The sequence below is a fragment of the Rhinatrema bivittatum genome, chromosome 7 (assembly GCF_901001135.1).
Source record: "Rhinatrema bivittatum chromosome 7, aRhiBiv1.1, whole genome shotgun sequence".
Taxonomy (NCBI): domain Eukaryota; kingdom Metazoa; phylum Chordata; class Amphibia; order Gymnophiona; family Rhinatrematidae; genus Rhinatrema; species Rhinatrema bivittatum.
This window is the reverse complement of record NC_042621.1, coordinates 278,114,935-278,133,342: the sequence shown is the minus strand read 5'-3', so window position 1 is coordinate 278,133,342 and position 18,408 is coordinate 278,114,935. Positions and strand designations below refer to the sequence as shown.

At 42.5% G+C, this 18,408-nt stretch overlaps 1 protein-coding gene across 3 annotated transcripts in view; it reads left to right on the top strand.

Annotated features, from left to right (window-relative positions):
* Positions 1-18,408, top strand: part of SH3PXD2A (SH3 and PX domains 2A) — a 571,414-nt gene that overhangs the window by 210,351 nt on the left and 342,655 nt on the right. For all 3 annotated transcript variants that reach the window (XM_029610305.1, XM_029610306.1, XM_029610304.1), the window contains one exon: positions 5,582-5,673. In XM_029610305.1, the coding sequence (XP_029466165.1) occupies positions 5,582-5,673 (92 nt within the window). The remainder of the gene's footprint in view (positions 1-5,581; positions 5,674-18,408) is intronic.

Below are 18,408 nucleotides of genomic sequence, written 5' to 3'. Positions count from 1 at the left end.
AACGCACTTATTGAGCAAAAACATTTCTGTATTTCCCTTATTTTAATTTACAGATGGCTCTCAGCACAGTAACTTGTTTCCGTTGCTACAGGAGTGCAAATTTAGTACCAAAAATGCTCCTTCAAACTGAAACTGGAGATTGACTCAGCGTCCCTTCATATGGTGCCTTCCTGAAAAACAGAAATAAATGCAGAGGTTCATATTCAAAAGCATTTAGCCGACTAACTCAGAAGTTAGCTGGCTAAATGAATATTTGGGTAGTTTTCTGGATAAATTCTAGCTGGCTAATAAGTTAACCAGCTAGAATGTAGCCAGCTAACCCCTAGATTCATAAAAAATTCTTAACGCAGTGATAATGCCCGCGCTAAGGAAAAGGGGTGTGTTTAGGGAAAATTGGGAGTTACTGAGAGAGAGACACCATCGTTAAGGCCCTTGTAGTAGTTAGCTATTTATATCTCTATAAGAGGCCCTCCTAGGAACTCGAGGTGAGGTTTAGGTAGTAGTGTAGGGGTTAGGGGCCACTCTTACATGCAGAGTGAGGCGTACGAACAGAACAATGCTCTCTTGTGAAGATTTGATGTCCGTCGGACTGAGGAAACTCACACAAAGATGAGATTTGTACAGTGTTCTCTCAACCTAGCTTAATGTTACCCAGGTAGAGTCCATCAAGCTAGGTTGAGAGAACATTGCACAAATCTCATTGTTGTGTGAGTTTCCTCACTCCGAAGGACATCAAATCTTCACAAGAGTGTACTGTTCACTTCGTACGCCGCACTCTGCATGTAAGAGTGGCCCCTAACCCCTACACCACTACCTAAACCTCACCTCGAGTTACTAGGTGAGCCTCCTATAGTAGCATAAATAGCTTCTTACTCTGGTACCATTCTCGGAATCTGTCTGTCTGTCTTTCTCTCTTTCTCTCTCTCTCTCTCTCTCTCTCTCTCTCTCGATGCGGTTAGTTAGGAGGGTTTCAGGGGCATAATTGGCAGGAGCTGAGTTAGCCAGCGTACTCTGTTATTCGCTGTTAGCTGGATAACTTAGCCTGCTAAGACTGGTTGGGTCGAAGAGCTCTCCTAAAGTTAGCCAGCTATATTAAATAGTGTGGCTGCTTCACTGAATATACCTCCAAAGTTAGCCGGATTTACCTGGCTAAAAAACCAATCAGAATTCGTTTATCTAGTCACGTGGTGTTCCAATTTAAAATAAAGAATTCTATGGCAGCACTTTGTTCATTCAAAAAGGTTCCATAGATTTCAACTTAAAAATCCAAATTTGCTTTCTGTAATTGAAGTTTCTCAACATCTCCTCCTCACCAATATTCTCGAACCTGTTCAGTAACCACCCACTACATTTATTCAAAAGAATGTGCATATTGTTTACAGCGTGTGACTAAAGAATCTTCCTCCTCTGATTGCGTTAAACTACAAAGCTCTGTAAGCTTTGTTTAAAAAAAAAAAAAAAAAAAACAAAACAAAACTTTTAGTACATCCTACAGATAACTGTGAACATGGGCAGCTTATAATATACACAATCAGGTTGATTTTAAAAGCTTTGCTAGTGCCAGAATGCCCACACGTGTATGTATGTGGGCCGTGCGTGAGCAACGTGGATTAAAAAAAGCTGCAAACTACGTGCATATATACCTGTGCGCGCATGAGTAATTAAGGGGACAGAATAGGGGCAGGGCATGGGGCGTTCCACGACTGGGCCAAGACTCGCGTGAGTAACTCCAAATCTTTACTGCTGCTCCTGATGAGGTGCAAGCCTATAGATCTCGAGTTTCAGGGCTTATAGAACAGGGTGAGGGCTCCAGGTCAACCGGGTGGCGTGCAGCATGATGAGTTAGAGAGGTCTGAAAGACCTCGCTAGTAACTGGTTAAACTGGTGGATTAATTGGAAAAACTGGGAAATGTGCCTCATGCAAGCATGTATTAAAATTTGCTGTCATATGTGCATAAAAGCCAACAAGGTCCTCTGGAAGAGACATGCACACTAGCTGTGCTCAAGTAACCTCTTCAAATTAGGAGAATACTTACACATGGTCGGTGCATTTTAAAATGTGCGCACATAATAAAAAATTACAGCGTATCCTCTCTTGCATGCCGGTACACGTGTGTATGACCGCACACATGCTCATTTAAAATTGACCTCGTTCTTTTTAGATAGACACATAGTAAGAATGACTTAACTGAAATCATTTTCCCGTTAATGGATGTGTCCGTTAGAGTCCTGTATATTCTGAGCACAAAACATGCAGTTGCCACAGGTATACTGCCCCACTCGTTGTGCACTCGCACACTCCTGTTGCTTAGGTAAAGTTGCATCGACCAATATATCTCGGAGATTCTTCGGCAGTTTATATGCTAGGGATGTGCATTTGATACCTTTTGGATGTCCATTCGTTCTGTGCAAATGCGCTTATCTAACGAATGAACAAATGGACGCACAAAATGAATGGTGTGTGCGTCCATCTAAGTGCACACATTCGGCGTGCATCTATTCGTTCGTTCGCTAGATATGTGATGTGCATCCAAACGAATGGTGCATGAATGCACATCCCTATTATATGCGATGTAGGGTGGATCTTTAAAAATTGTATGAAATGTCAAAACTTCCCAATATTTATGTATAATTCTCTGGATCTTATGAGTTCTTTCAAAGAACTGTATTACACTTACCGATCATTTCTCCTCTTCTTTTGGCTGAGATTGTAACAATAAATCTCTATTTGCGAAAATGGGCCTGCTTTATAAGCTACATAGGATAACCTCGCTCAATCAGTTTCCATGTTAAAATTTTGGACTGGCGTTTAAATTCGTTCGAGTCAAAGCATACATGTCTAATCCTTAAAAACTGACTTATATGCAAGCTTCTACATAAGGCACGAGAATGACAGCTTTGATATTGCAAAAGGTTATTTCTGTCCACGTCGTCTTAATACTGTTTTCACTCTTAAAAATAAGCACATCTAAAAAAGATATTTTACCAACATTCCAAGTAATGGTAAATTTCAAATTGTCATTTTGTAAATTCAGGCAAATAGGAAAATCCTATAACTCCTGCTCTGTATTTAGCCAAAACAATGAAACATCATCTATAAATCTTCACCATAAGGCTGTTTGCTTCCACCAATGTGGTGGCTAGAGAAACTGCATTTCAAACCCATCCACATACAAATTGAGCACCCTAGGTGCTAAACTAGCCTCCATAGCGACCCCTTTAGTTTGTAAGTAAAATTTATCTTCAAAACAGAAATAATTATTGTTCAGTGCTATTTCTGTCATTCCAGTCAAAAATTGAGCTGGGACTTGCTGAGATTGTGTGAGTTGTAATAATGTATCCTGCGTCATTTGTAATGCTTGTTCTCCGTTGAGGCCAGTTTTCAGAGTGGTCTAGCTGGGTAAATAGGTAGTTACCTGGGTAGATTGGCTTCCGTGAACGCTATGTTCTGTCAGGGCTGGTAAATGTACTCTCCAGCATTCATGGTGTGCATAACTTCAGCCAGCTTATAAAGAAGCAACGCCAGGGGTGTGTGTATAGGTTGGGAGGTTAAACCTAGGAACACAAATGTGTGACTGCCTGTAGAAATAGCAGTGGCAGGATATGCAGGCCCTTTGTATGTGCATAATTGTAGCAGTGACTACACCTGCAGCTTTATTTTGATTGCAAACTTTTATAAGAGCCAGTGGGGTTTCGCTTCGGCCATTTGCTTGTAATTGGATGGATGCGTGTTGCATCCCTTGACACTGCGGTGCTACCGGCTTGAATCTGGTCCTTTATGTGGCCCTCTCCCCTTAAATACGTTCTCTTCTTGGTTTGCCAGCCACTGTTGTGGTGTTCGTTTCAGTTTGGTAGAGCAGGAACCTCGTTTTGCCGCAGTTCTGATAAACTGATGCGGGGACAGAATATCGTGGATTGCTTGCAAGAATTGCTCAGTATTGTCTGCAAATAGTCCATCCAGCAGGAGACAAAGTTTGTCAAATTTTATTGATTTAGTTAAATTTCTTAAACTAGGAAAGACGTATTAAGACTGCTGCCTCATTTTTCATTGAGTCCTGGGGCGGTGAAAGGAGGGGAGTGCAGGTTACATGAACACGTTAAGAGTACATCAGTAGAATACTTAACAGCGCTTTCTCTATGAGCTTCTCGGACCACGTGTGCTGATCCAGAAGGAAGCCCTGGTTAAACAGAATGGCTCTGCGCTTGAATGTGCTGAACTCTTCACATGCAAATACACATGGAGGTGCAAGGTTCTTAAACTTTTGCTTTGGTGCAAAAATCACTCCAGATTTATCAATGAAAATATCTCGAATTTTATATGGGGGGGGGGGAAACCGGGGCAAAAGCAGAGCAATTTTAACTCCAGAGCAAAAGTGCAGCAATCTGTCCTGTTCTATTTATCAAATATCATACCCAGGAGCCTCAGGAGTGATAAAAGCAAAGCAAGAGCACAGGCTGGTGTGAAGGGCCGTCAGACGCAAGTACAGAGACCTTCCGAATGCATCGCATTTCACAGTTGCAAGATGCAATCAGATATAAACATCTCATGTTTCTGATCATTTTCATCAGCATTCAACACTTCTAAGGTTAGCCCAACATTCCTTTCAGATGTGAGACGGCGTTTGTTTTAGACGATGGCTAACATAGTTCAAGCTTTTTTTCCGTTCTGTAGCGTAGCAGGTTGTAGACTTGGCACTCAAGCCCTCTTATCGCCTCCCCATCTGTTTTCCTCTCTTCCTTGCTCTGTCTTGAGCACGTTCCCTCTCTTCCTCGACCCTGGTCCTGCTGCCCTTCCTTTTCTCAGCCTGCATTCTTGTCCTGGGGCGCCCCATGGTTGGCTTTTCAGACCCGTCGGTTCGGTGGTCCTTCCGTATAACACTCGTAGAAAAGTTCACAACCAATTAGAAGGTTCAGTGCTGTTGTCTTATTAGATATGAATTCATTTTTTTCATGAAAGTATTTTCCAAGCAGATAAGTCTTGTGCGCTAAAATAATATTGCCTGCAATGTGTTGACCAATTAATATTCTATGGACATGGCCCCGAGATTTGAGGATGTATAAAATGACATGAAACCAGTTGACTGTGCCATAAAAATCCCACTTGCCATCCAATCAACGGGGAGCCCTCTTGAAATCTCTTATTAGCTAGTTTATAACTTTATATAACTTTCGCCCAAGTTATACAAACCCTATTCTCTATACTTGCTTCATCCACTTTATGTTTTTGAGGTTATTTCTACCCTGTTCATTGTTTTATCCAGGTTATTCTTCCCTGTTCATTGTAAAACAAGACTTTGTCTATGTTATTTTGCTGGTTGTAATGTAAACCGAAGTGATAATTAATCTTGTTAATTGAACCTTAGTATATAAAAGTTATAAATAAATAAATAGTTTGTTTCCCCTCCCTTACACCCAAATTGACCTTTAATAAGGCATTGCCTCGTGCCTTACATCCTGCCAGAGCGTGCTGCAAAATCTGGTTTACTGCCCAGCCAGTACTGACTTATTGCCTGCATGTTTGCCGATAGCTTAAACACGGTTTCTACTGTAAACTGACTTTGTCCTCGCATTTCCTCTCCAGGCACTGGTCCGGCTGCCGCCTCACATTGCACAGTGTGATGAAGTACTGAGGTTCTTTGAGGCTCGACCAGAGGACCTCAACCCTCCCAAAGAGTAAGTGCTCCTGTCAGCCTCAACTTCTGCACTTGTTGTTTTTGTTCTTGCTCCAAAAAAACAAAGATGAAGGTAGATTAGGGGGGGGGGGAGGGGCAGGGTTCTCTTCAGACCTCACCTGATGGAAAAAAACAAATCGTCCTAGCATAACAAAGCAGTTGATGAAATGAAGGTCCTGGTGCCTAGATCCTGTCCAGTATTCACTGCACCTTCTTGATAATCCTAATTGGAGTCCCTTCCCCAGTGTGTTGTTTTAACTTGATTGTTATCAGGAGTCATTAAGCTCCAAAACTATTTAAGCAGCAGGAGGGGAAATCCTGCAGCCTGGATGTGACTTTAAAATACACTCCTGTCCAAAGATATCTCCTCCGTTTTATGGGCCTGATTGCAGTTGCCAACTTTTGAAGTGCAAATGGCTTGGACTGTTGAGTTTTCTTAACTGAAAACCTCAGCGGAGGGCAGCCTGCCTGCAACAGCAGTGTGAATTGGTAGTGATTTATGCGCCAGTGGAGGAGAGGAAAGGAGCAAGAATGCCCAGTCAGACCGAGAGCAGCCATCATATTTGTTTGCTGCTTATGGGCCCATAGAAAACCTTGAGCTTGTGAGAGGCAAGAGCTGACACCCCGAAGTTTCAGCCAAAAGTAGGACAGTAAACGTGCAAAAAAGCCTGCAAGCATGTTTTGTTTGCCCAGTTGTGGACTAGCACATCTGTCGCCCAATAGTTCCCTGCCAATCCCAGGAGGGAAACCTCTCACCTGATTGGCTGGGCTTGACTCACATGTGTGTTATATCGAATATAATTAACCATTCTTAAATTTAGTGCTTTCCGGCAAAAATCCCACAGCGTATTTTATCCACATTTTTTTTTTTTAATGTGCATTTTTTCCCCCTTGGAATTGCAGGAAATTAAATAGTTGCAGAGGGGAGAGAGGGAGAAGGATGCACGGTTTCAAAACCATGCAAGCAAGCAAGCCTGCAGCTTTGGCCTTGCTTTTCCCTCCGACTTAAATCTGGCTGAGTGTGCAGATGGAAGTAAAAACCTGACCGGGTCAGAAAGATTAAGTTCCCTTTTGAGACAAATATTTAATTTTCGACACGACAAGCGTAAAGATTAGTTTGGCCAGAGATGGTCTTCAGTAATATTTACTGTATGGCACATGCAGCTGCCGGCAGTGCTGTGACGTCCCTTCTGGAAGAATGCATGAAGAATGACTTTTTAGCAGCGTGTAGAAGAAAGCCTCTCTAATGTCCTTCCTTGTTCAAAACCAATTATTTTAGGCTTCTTGCACAGTGAGCAGTAGGCTGTGGTGCCATCATGTAGGCAGCCAGGACTATCTCCTCCCTCCGCCATCGCCCTTTACAAAGTAATCACCCAAGCAATACAGGACAACAACTGGAATCAACAAGGCCGCAGCTTTATTTAACAAACAGCGGTGCCCGAGCCCAAATTTCTGCGCCCCCCCCCCCCCCCCAATGAATTAATGATGACCATCCGCCGCCTCCCAGCAAGATGGTGTCAGTTAGGTCACCCGCCTAGCACTTCAGCCATGGTAACTCGCTCGACCAGCACCCAGCAAGGGGCCGAACCTTCGGCCCCTGCCACCACCCAGCAAAGAGTTCTGCAGGGACAACTGCACCCAGCTGTGCCCTTCTGGCAAATGGAACTTGGCACCTGCCAAGCCATACAATCAATCAGTAGGACGCTGCCCCCACCCCCTAAGTAGGCTCGGGCCACCCCCAGCTGCGACAGAACTTCACCCGTACAAACACAATAAGAAATAGGGCGGGCGGGAGGGAACGGTGACCAAACGGCAGGGGGGGGGGTGAGAGCAGGACCTCCCGCTCAGAGGTAGCTCCTCCCCTCCCTGCTGACTCACTCCCCGCTGGCCAATGGGGCTTCAGAGACCCGCAATTCAAAAAAAAAGACGCGCGCACGGTTCCCGAGGGAACCCAGGCTACGGGCGTATGCGTCATAGCGCTTCGCCCCGGCAGCACCCTCCGCCCCTCCCCCGACGCGGCGCCGGTGCCGGGAGGAGAGCCTGACGCCGCATTAGGCTCACGCACGCGGGCGCAGGGCCCGCCTGCCCTGTCATGCTTTTGTCGAACACGTCTGCCTGATTTTGCATTGGTGCCTTTTTGCTTAACGTGAGGTAGCTGGTTACTCAAAGCAGGAGTGAGGCTGGCTGCCGGGCACGTGCTGCCACTTTCCGGGCGTCGGGCTCATGCCAGCTCTGCTGTTCTCGGGGAGGCAGTCTTGATTCTCCTGAAACCCTCCGGTGCCTTCTCTGGCCCATCCCTTCTTGTAACGCCTGTTTCCTGCAGAGACAGAGCGATACTTTTGGTACCCTCACACACAAATGGCGACGTGAACCACCGCTGTATATTTTTATTGTATGCCCTTTTTTTTTTCCCCAATTAGGAACCACCTAGAATTGTAATTTGTGCATTCGTTTGCCACAGAGGGATCAGTTAAAGTGCTCCTCGGTTGTCCTCTCGCTATCTGTGGACAAATCAAAGTTATGCATGGTGCCTAAGGTTTCTGGCAGGGGATCATCATCATAGATCTATTGTTTCACCTGCGGTTCACTTAGAGATTTCCAGTGTGCAAATTGCCATTGGAAATGACTTTTTTTTTTTTTTTTTTGTAAACACAAAATGCAAACGAGCACTCCGAGGGGTTAGAAGTGAAGCACACTGTCAGAATCTGCGTTTGTTAGCTTATGAAGTTCTAAATATTTCGGTGCCATCTGGTACTGTTCATGCCTTTAGCCCAAGTAGATTAGATCCAGATTCGGGCTGGGGTTTTCCATGGTCCTTGCCGACGGTGCTCTAGTATTACGGCAGGGTTGTTCTGCTGGAGATCTCATGTTTCAAGGAGCACATCAAACCTGCATTCCAGCTACAAAGTTTTGTTAAAAGGAGCAATACGCTACCTCACGCAAAATTTCGACTCTGGGGTTCCTCGGCTCTGTTGCTTTGTGTCTTTGTCTGATTTTGTCCTGCCATGTTTTTGTTTCTTGTATTTTGGCTAATTTGGGAGTAAAAATTGTGCATGTCTGATTGTGGCTGCAACCCCTGGTTTGTTTTTTTTAAGCTCCTTGTTCGAATCCACTCCTTGGCTGCTAATGGTAGCAGAGTCTTTGTGTCCGTCCCCCTCCCCACACAAAAAAAAATGTAGGGCCTGATTTACTGAGTCCTTTCTCTCATTCTGTATCTATGGGATAAATGCTGAGTAAATGAGATCCTTGGTGTGGAGAGGGCACCAAATACAGAAGTCATTAGGAAAATCACGCACGGACAAAGCCGTCCCATAAGAGCTCTTTCCCCTCAGAAAGCAGGCTAAAAATCAGAAAAAAAAAAGAATCTTAATTAATTTTGTTGTTTTTAAATGAATTGTCTTCAGCGCGTACCCTTGTTCACGTGTCTAATAAAGAAACCAATTATGCAGTGTTATCTTCCCTCTCTGTAACCCATTATTCACCGGTGAAGAAAATCGATGTCACAGCCATGATTGATCCACTGAGGTTTACATGGACGTTTCATGTAATGTCATTCATCATCTTTGTAAGGCTTTGAGCTCACTTGAAAAGCTTAATTGGAGCAAGTTGTGTCTCAGAAACCCAAGATCCTTCGCGGATCAAATGACCGTGAGAACAGGACTGTAATGCAGCCAGAGCAGCCACTTTCTTCATCCTAATTTCCCACCCCTCGAGCTCGTTTGTTTTTGGCCCGTCTAAGCTGGGCCAGCACCGTTGGCCAATTAGCAGCACGTTTCATTTTGAACCATATTTACGTTCTTGGGAGCAAATATTTTATCAACTGAATAGCAGGAAATAAAAAAAAAAAAAATTCACTGGGCAACCTTTGGATGTCGTGGCAGTGTAGCTGGGGAATTGGCAGCGCAGGGCAGTCCAGGGTCCCTGGACATCGAAGGGCGCTTAACTGTCTCCATGTGCAGCTTTTTTCAGACACAAGGAACCTGAACCTGTCGTCTGTGAGTATCGACTTGTTAGGCGGCTAAAAGCTCGGTGTTCAGCGGCGGCATAAGATACGCACGCTAACGGCCTGCTGGCTGCACGCCTGCATTTTGGAAACCCAGGGCAATTTTTCCCCCACGGCCTTCAACATTGCACCCTAGGCGAGCAGTTCTCGCTGTGCTTAGCAAGCGCGCGGTGAGTGCGTTAAAAGCATCCGCGTGCTTTGACACTTGGCTTTTGGGTGGGTGATCAAAGTGGGGATGGTGGGGGAGAGGGGGCAAAACCGCAGGCCTGCATTTGAAAAAGAAATGTGGTCAGCGTGCTGTTTCCCCCCCCCCCCCCTTTGTCCTCTGGTTAATAGGATGCGCGCTAGGGCAGCTGTGCGCTCTCTTGCCCACAGTCAAAGACTGCAGTTTGTTAGGCCATGGTACCCAGGTCAGTGCGTATTTACGCCTCTTTTGAGTTTTCCTTGTTAAGTGCATTGTTAAGTTCCTTTCAGCCACCCCAGCTCTCGGCGATGCTGGTTAATAAGGTAGAAGTTCCTGTTTCAGTAGTTCCGCCGCTGGAAAGGAGTTGGAGGAGAGCTATCAGCAACGCGCAGACCGGAAGGATTCCTCGGTGTGACTCGCTGGTTGCCCTCTCTTTTTCTGTTTCTACGTTTTCTTTATTTCCTGTTTTCTCTCTAGATGAAACCCCACCTCCCTCTCAGATGGTAGGCGGGGTTTTATGCATCTTAGAAGCATTTTCTTTTTGTGGTATTTTTTGTTATGATGCTGAGGATGCACAATGAGTAAGATCTGCTTGTATTATAGTTTGAAATATCTAAATAAAGAATAAAAAATAAATATATATCTTATATTTAGCCGGGTAAATGCCTTTTGAAAATTGCCCTCTTAATTGTGTGCATGCGTTTTTTAAAATTGCCAGCTGTCTGCCCTGAAGTGCCCCAAGGCAGCTAACAAGTCCAAGCATTGCTCATGTTTTCGGGCAACTGAAAATCCACTAACATGGATTCAGCAATCCTATCCATATTATTCCTTATTGCACAGGCATAGATCCCGGCTACGCCTTTGAAACTTTACCCCACAGACTGCACAGAGTAGATTAAAATGCACTGCACCCCCTTGCGTGCGCCGACCCCTGATTTTATAACTTGTGTGCACCGGGTAGCGTGCGCACATGTACGCCACGTGCACTTTTAAAAAAATCTACCCCAAAGGTTGTAGTCTATGTAAATTCTCAACTTGGACTATCCTGTTTTGATTAATTTGCTTATATGCTTTTTCATAGTGGCGTTCTCATCAATTTGAATTCCCAGGTATTGGAGTAATATTGGCAATTCCTAGATTTAGGGTTGGCGGTTTGAGTAATGAGTTGTCTCTCCTTAGCCATAAAAATTCTGTGTTGTTTGTAAGAGTTAGTTTCAGTTGGGAAAGCTTTTGTTGTATGGCTTTCATGTATGTTTACAGAGTAGCCTCATTTTTATTGAATGTATTGTCAAAACGGATGTAAAATTGTATATCATCTACATATAGGAAGAAGTTGATTTGTAGGTGTTTTAGTAGAGCACAAATAGGCAAGAGGTAGATGTTGAATATGGTGGCTGAGAATGCTGAACCTCGGGGATGCTTGTATCGATCAGAAAAGTGTCTGAGATTTGATTACCTAGTTTGACTTGGAAAGTCCTATCTTTTAAGAAGGAAGAGAGCAATTTAATGACATTTCCACCTATTCCAATTTCATTCAGTTGGTGGCATAGCAGGGTGTGGTCAACAGTGTTGAATGCTGCTTTTAAGTCTATTAGTACCAGGATAAATGATTTATTGTTGTCAAAGCCTTGAGGCACATGATGAGTTAAAGAGATGAGTAGGGTCTTTGCGGAGCGATTATTTTCTAAATCCGAACTGGTTTGGGTATAGTATTTTGTTTTCCAGGTGATCTTCTTTGTGGTAAAGCTGCTTTTTCTAGAACTTTCGCAGTGAAAGTTAGGTTTGATATTGGTCGGTAATTGTTCCAGTCATCGATTCTGGTTTAATCACAGCTTTTTTTTTGCTTTGTTAGGGATCAGTCCTTCCGCTAGTGAATGGCTTATTATGGTTGTGACTATGGGGGTTCTTCCGCTGTTTACTTTTTTCAGGGTATTTGCTGGGATAGGGTCCAGTGGGTGAGTTGCTGGTTCCATTTTAGTGATTATTTGGTTTTCTTCAAGTTTTGATACTGCGTCTAAAGAGTTCCATTTTGTTTGGATACGCTGTTTTTCTGGTTCTTTTGATGGTTTCTTCGGTGGAGAATTGTGATTTTAGTGTATTGATTTTGTTTACCAATGAAATAACATATTCCTTGCATGTCGTCTTTGTGAAATCAAAGTTGTTTGAGCTGGAGGGGGAAGGATCCTTGATTAGATTTTTGACTGTTTCAATGAATAATTTTGAATTAAACAATACACCATGAATCTGTTTTGCATAGTATTGTTTTTTAGCTTGATTGATTTGTTCACGGGATTTAAATAAGTGATCTGTATTTGTTTAGATCTTCTGTTGATTGTTCTTTTTTCTCCATTTCATTTCAGATTTTCTCAGGGTTTGTTTAGTATGTCTTAGGTGTTCGCTATACCAAAGTTTTTTTTTGTTTAGTTGTGTAGCCATCATTTTGGAATGTTTTTTCCTGGATTGGGTATAGGGTATTGGCTATGACATTGATGATTTTGCCCCAGGAGTCAAAAGATGAGGAAGCGTTATCATGTTTGAACTCAGATATTTCATTTTTGATGGTTTCTTCGAGTGTTTCAGGTTCTAGCTTTTTTCGGTACTTGAAAGATTTATTATTGTGCGTTTTTTGTTTGTTGAGGGGTGAGGCGAGATATTTTTTAAAATCATCGATGAACAAACTCAGTGCAGCCGAAAGAATTGGTTGACTGTATCCCCTCTTTCATACCTCAGGGATGACAACTGTCAAAACACTGCAACGATTTGCAATCAGTTGTCTTTCTGTGTAGAGTCATTTCAAACCCACACAAAGTATGTGTGACCCCCACAACTAAAAAAGCAAGCCGAGAAGCATCCGCTGAGTATGAAAACTGTGTTAGAATCACGAGAATTAACAAAAAATGAAAAAGATCTTGAAAACAGTCCTAATTTCCACATCAAATGAGATTGTTTTTCACAACAGAGAATATGCCAATACTCATTAGATGCAACCTGAAAGCGCAGAGATGGTAGCATCTGCGTCCTTAGTTAAGTTATGGGCTAGGCATGGTGTGATTTTGAAACTGCATGTTGTATATGTGAAGATCCCAGACATTTTGGTCCTGGACTATGTTAGAAACAAGCAGCTGGGTTTAGCAGTTCATCCTAATAAACAGTTCCCTCAATAAAAGAAAACCATGCATCGTCCGATCTAATGTATAAAGGTTTTCTTTTTCAAACATTCTTCCCACCCCAAAGCAGAACCACCAAATCCAGAAAAGAGGAGCAAATAGGTGCAGATAAAGAGAATATTGGAAAGGTTTTGTGCCTGGTACAGAGTTGTTATGATCTTTCAGGGTGGAATTGTTCTCACAGCCTTCATAAGAGAGTCGGCAAATATGAGAATCAATTTAACCAGTTTTCAAAGCAAACTTGTGCTTATATGTTCACTGTGAATATTATTCCACCCAAACTAGCCGTACACAGTTACACCTTTTATTACCCTCCCTATGCAGTGAATTAAAATAATAGAGCGGTTTTTTTTTTTTTTTTTAATTAATTGCAGTGGCTGTTTTTTGGGGATTTTTTTGCAAAGCGGAAGTGTAAGATTTGACCTCCTTTGCAACCCGTGCTAGGTTTTCCAGGCTATACAGTGTTAAAAAAGCAATGTGCACAAGAAAGAGAGAAAGGAAAAGGAGAAGTTAGATGCATTTTGTGTCTTGGTTCTGGGAGCCTGGGCCTTGATAATGTGATGCACATTAATAAGATCCCTCCTGTGGATTGACCATGAGCTGTCTTTTTGTTTAATAAAAGAATGCCCCTCTTTCAGTTAGCGGGCAGAACACAAAGAAGATGAGCCATAGCGCTGGGACCTAAAGCACACAAGGGCGGTATTTATTCCACACTGGAAGTTAGGAGACAAAACTCATTGTATTGCATGTATGGACAAGAAAACTATTTGACTCCGAAATTATAGGAGTTAGGAGTGGGGATGCCGAAGAAACCAGAATTCTACTGTATATTTAAAATCCAATGTAATTCTTATCCATATTTATGGGGGTCATAACAGAATTCAGTCTCCTATCGAGATTTAAAGGGAACATAGAAAAGACAAAAGTTCCTGGAGCTGAAATTCTCTTTGGAAACTAGGGAAGGGGTAAGGGATAAATGATACTAGAATATTTAAAATATTTGGGGGGGGGGGGAGTTATACCCAGAGGTCTGAAAGATGTCATAAGATCATTCATATTTTCTTACTAAAATAAATAAAAGAAGACCTAATACCTGTTTTTACAGTTAAGCTGAATGTTCTGTCGAGAGTTAGATTCATATTTGAAATGGTTTCTGTTAGACTGCCCACAACTTTCTCTGATGCCCTTTAAATCCGTTTCGAAATTTATGTTGGAAGGGAAAAGACTGAGAGTTTTCTGAGGTATCCTCACGAGGGGATCAAGGATAGAGGAGGCTTGGGATTACGGATTTACTGACCTACCGAAGAAAGCCACACAGCTTAAAAGAATCACAATGTGATGTAAGGTACCGCCAGATAAACATTGCATAAACATTGAAAGAAGCTTCTTACCTACCAACATCTTTCTTGATTTGTTCTGGTTACCCAAAAAATTGCAGAAGGAAAAGGTGTAGTGTCCCAATTTCATTACGGATCGTTTCGACTTGGCAGTTTCCCAATGCCCAATCCCCTTTTACTCAATTGTGGGGGTAACCTACGGTTCCCTGAGCATTTTTACAGGGCAAACTTTAAAGTACGATTGTAGCGTTGCATTTATGGCTCATAGGTTTAGGAAGAGTGAGTATCTCTTTCTACGACCACTTCAAGGAACAGTTTGGGGTAGAAAATGTCTTAATTTTTAATTTATACAACTACAAGAACTGTTGCATAAGAGGCTATAAAACAGACTTTGAAAAGCTGGTCAGCACCCTCCTTTACATCAAAAGTCTAATTTCCATGATCTGGCGGTTAATCTTGGATGTTATTGACGAGCTTCTTAGAAAAGGTAAAACGGATCAGGAAACAGACTGTGGGCACCCCATGACAGAGGATGAGCGGACAAACACAATTTCAAGGCTAAAGCTCTGGCACTCCAGTTTGCAAAACTAGGAAAGAAAATGGTGATGAATATTATGATGCCACTGGAATTTTACACTGGTTAGGCTCCGTGGAATGGGACGTGGACATCCAGCGTGTGCTGGCAATGCGTCAGAGACATGGGATTCTTCTGCCACACGTGGGTGGGAGAGCCTGCCCGATGACTGGAATTTGTTGATTTCATGGATTCACAGGGGTGCAGCTACCAAGTGACTCCCTCGTAATACTCCTTAGCTTGCCAGTTCCATGGGTAATCTCCCTCCCTCCCCTGACTGGTGACCACCAGGAAGATCGCTGCCCTTCGTTGGGAACTGTAAAATAAACCATTGGTGGATTGTTGGCACCAGCTGGTTTGGAAAACCTTTATCATGGAGATGATCACGTTTTATGCTAAAGACGTTTACCAAAATATAGTGATGGAGCAGGAGCCTTTTTTTGAAATTCACAGAGGGAATATTACAGTTTTACTCTTTAAAATACCCAGATCATTTCGACCACTGGTGGTGGGTAAGCACTGAGAACAAGGTTTCATCTTTTTCTTTTCTTGAGCTTTTGGTTTTTGTAGCTCTGAAACTTGCAAGCTACCATTCATTGGATCCCATTCTTATGTGGATTTGATATTGTATTTGATTTTTGTTAGACAGCAAAAGGCACACATTTTATGTATGATGTAAAGATTTAGTGGGCAGTTTTCAAAGGGATTTCCATAGGTAAATGAGTGTTTACCTGCAGAAAAAAAGTCTTTGAAAATTGCACCCCCCTCCCCCTTTCTTAGGGGACAAGGGTGGAGGTAGGGCAGGCCCGGTAAAGTGTACACTGGGGTTCTCATTCCTCTGCCCTCCAAAGCAGTGGGGTGGGGAAAGAGTTAAGGAATCCCCACAACACCAGCGCACTGCGGGATTTTCCAAGGGGAATATAAGAGCATAAGAAATGCCATGCTGGGTGTGAAGCCAAGGCCCATCGAACCCAGCATTGGCCAGTCCAGCTCACAAGTACCAAGCAAACCTCAACCAGGTGGAACTGTTTCTTGTTGCTTCCTCCCACAGAAACCAGTGGCTTTCCCCAAGCCTTTCTGGATAACAGCGTGTTATGGACTTTTCTTCTGGGAACTTGTCCTAACCTCTCTTATATGCTCGTCGCCTTGACCACCTCCTCTAGCAACAGATCCCAGAGACTGATAGTGTGCTGAGTGAAAAAGTACCTTCCTAATTTGTTTTCTTTTTTAATTATATCTTTATTGTATTTTCTTTTTTTTTACATTTTTTATTTAAGTAATTTTCAAATTATAGTAAGAAAACATGAGGTTGGGATACAGAATAGAAAGAAAACCCATTATATAATATAGGTATAAATTGACATTCTCAATTCCAAAATCAAGTCCTCAAAATTGGGGGGACCCAATCCACAACCCTAGGAATAGATATACAAAGAAACAATGATCAGCTAGCAACAGCCTTATACCAAATAGGGAACTTCTTAAGATTTATTGCAACTGGAGATCAGGAGAAGAACTAACAGAAGGTGTTTTGCCAATCAAAAATTGAGTCAGCTGAGGAGGGTCATAGAAAATACCTGAATTATTTTGATGCTTAAGCATGCACTTACATGGAAACGTAAGAGAGAAATTCCCCCCCCCCCCCCTCACTTGCTGGACCCTTGGATGCAAAATAAGACATTGTTTATGCTTTCTGTGAGTCTATCTAGAGACATCCGGAAAGACTCTTACTTTAAGCTGCAGAAAAGACTCCAATCTGTGGAGAAAAAAGAGTCTCAACAACCAGTCTTTATCAGGCTCCAAGACTAGCGAGCCAATGAGAGTTGTTGGGACTGCCATAGGAGTATCCAAAGTCTCAAGCATAGCAGAAACATATCTACTGGGTCCTTCGGCTGGAACCAGAGCCTCCATTCGTTCTCCCTGTACATCATCGGTAGAACTTTTAAGTAGTGGTAAATAGTATATTTTAGCAACTGGGGGAATTGCATTCTCAGGAACCTGCAAAACTTCCATTAAATATGTCTTAAACATCTCTCTAGGAGATATTAAGGGTACTTTTGGGAAATTAATGAACCTGAGGTTTTTATTTTTCACAGAATTTTTAAGATTTTCAACTTTCAAAGCCATATTGGCATTTTCCTTAACCAATACAACTTGAATTTGCTGAACTGAATTCACTTGGACACATAGAGATGAAACTTGTTGTTCCAAATCAGCAGATGTAGTAGATAAACCTGAAACTTTCTGTGTTAAGGGAGACAATTGTTGATGAATGGAACTGTGGAGATCTACTATAGCATCCCAAATAGCCTCCAAAGAAAAAACAGAAGGCCTCTGAATCAAAGGTAATGATGCCGAGGGTAACATAAGTTCACTCACAACACCTTTGCCGGCTCTTTCAGCGTCTCCCTGTCTTCCAGATTCATCAGGGGGGAGTCATCCTTGGCATGCAATATTTTTGCTGCTGTATACCACAGCCTGCCTTGATATATAGGCCCAGCACTTCAGTGACTGAGAGAGCGGTTCTTCATTGGATGGTCGCTATGTGTTATAGCAAAATATTTGGATCTCTTTCCCTGCCAGGGTTGATGCCCCAGAAGTTTGTATAAGGAATTGAGACCATCGGAGTGGTCCAACATAAGCTTGATCTTCGTGTTTTCACCCGCTGTTTGATTTCTTACTAAGAATATATGATTTGGCTCAAACAAGTTAGTTATGCAATTGGTGTTTTGCATTGTCCTTAAGTGAATCCATATGGACAGTAGAACAGACCTTCCAACTCCGCCTCCTCTCAAGGCTTGACGCTCTCAGTTTAAGGCTAGTCACCCTATTCCTACATCCTTCTCAGATGTAGACTTCAGCGGCACCCCTCTTGGTATTTTACAGATAGTGCTTCAAAGCTATGTAATTCCAACTTTCCTATTAAAAAAAATATGCCGTCACCATTATTACTAATTCAGCAGGTTGGAAAGCTTTTAGTAAAAGGCCATAAATCTACTGTGTCTGAAACCTTAGAATGTTTGATGTTTTATTTCAGCTTTCAGTAATCCATAAAGTAAAATTCTTATTTAAAAAGTTTGGCCCATGGTCAGGTAAAAGTGAGCCATCACGGATGTTAAATGTAGAGATAAATACGTTTTTGGACGTTAGTTTTACCTCCAGTAGGCGCATAGTATTTTAAAATAGAAGTAGACAGCAATGTGGAAGCATTTGACATGGCCAACCTTTGACTCAGCTTTGCGAAGTGTTGCAGTTTATATCCAATGCACCAACTTCCTTTCTCCTTCCTAATGTACCCCATGTCTTATCTACCTCATATTTATAGTTATTCATTACTTATGTACTCAGCGCTTTATTTTATGTAATCTGGGCCTTCCTTTAGCAGAAGGCAGAATATCACGTTTATAAATAAATAAAATAATGCATGAACTAAACAATTTCCATTAGTAACAACAAATGTCCACCCTGCCC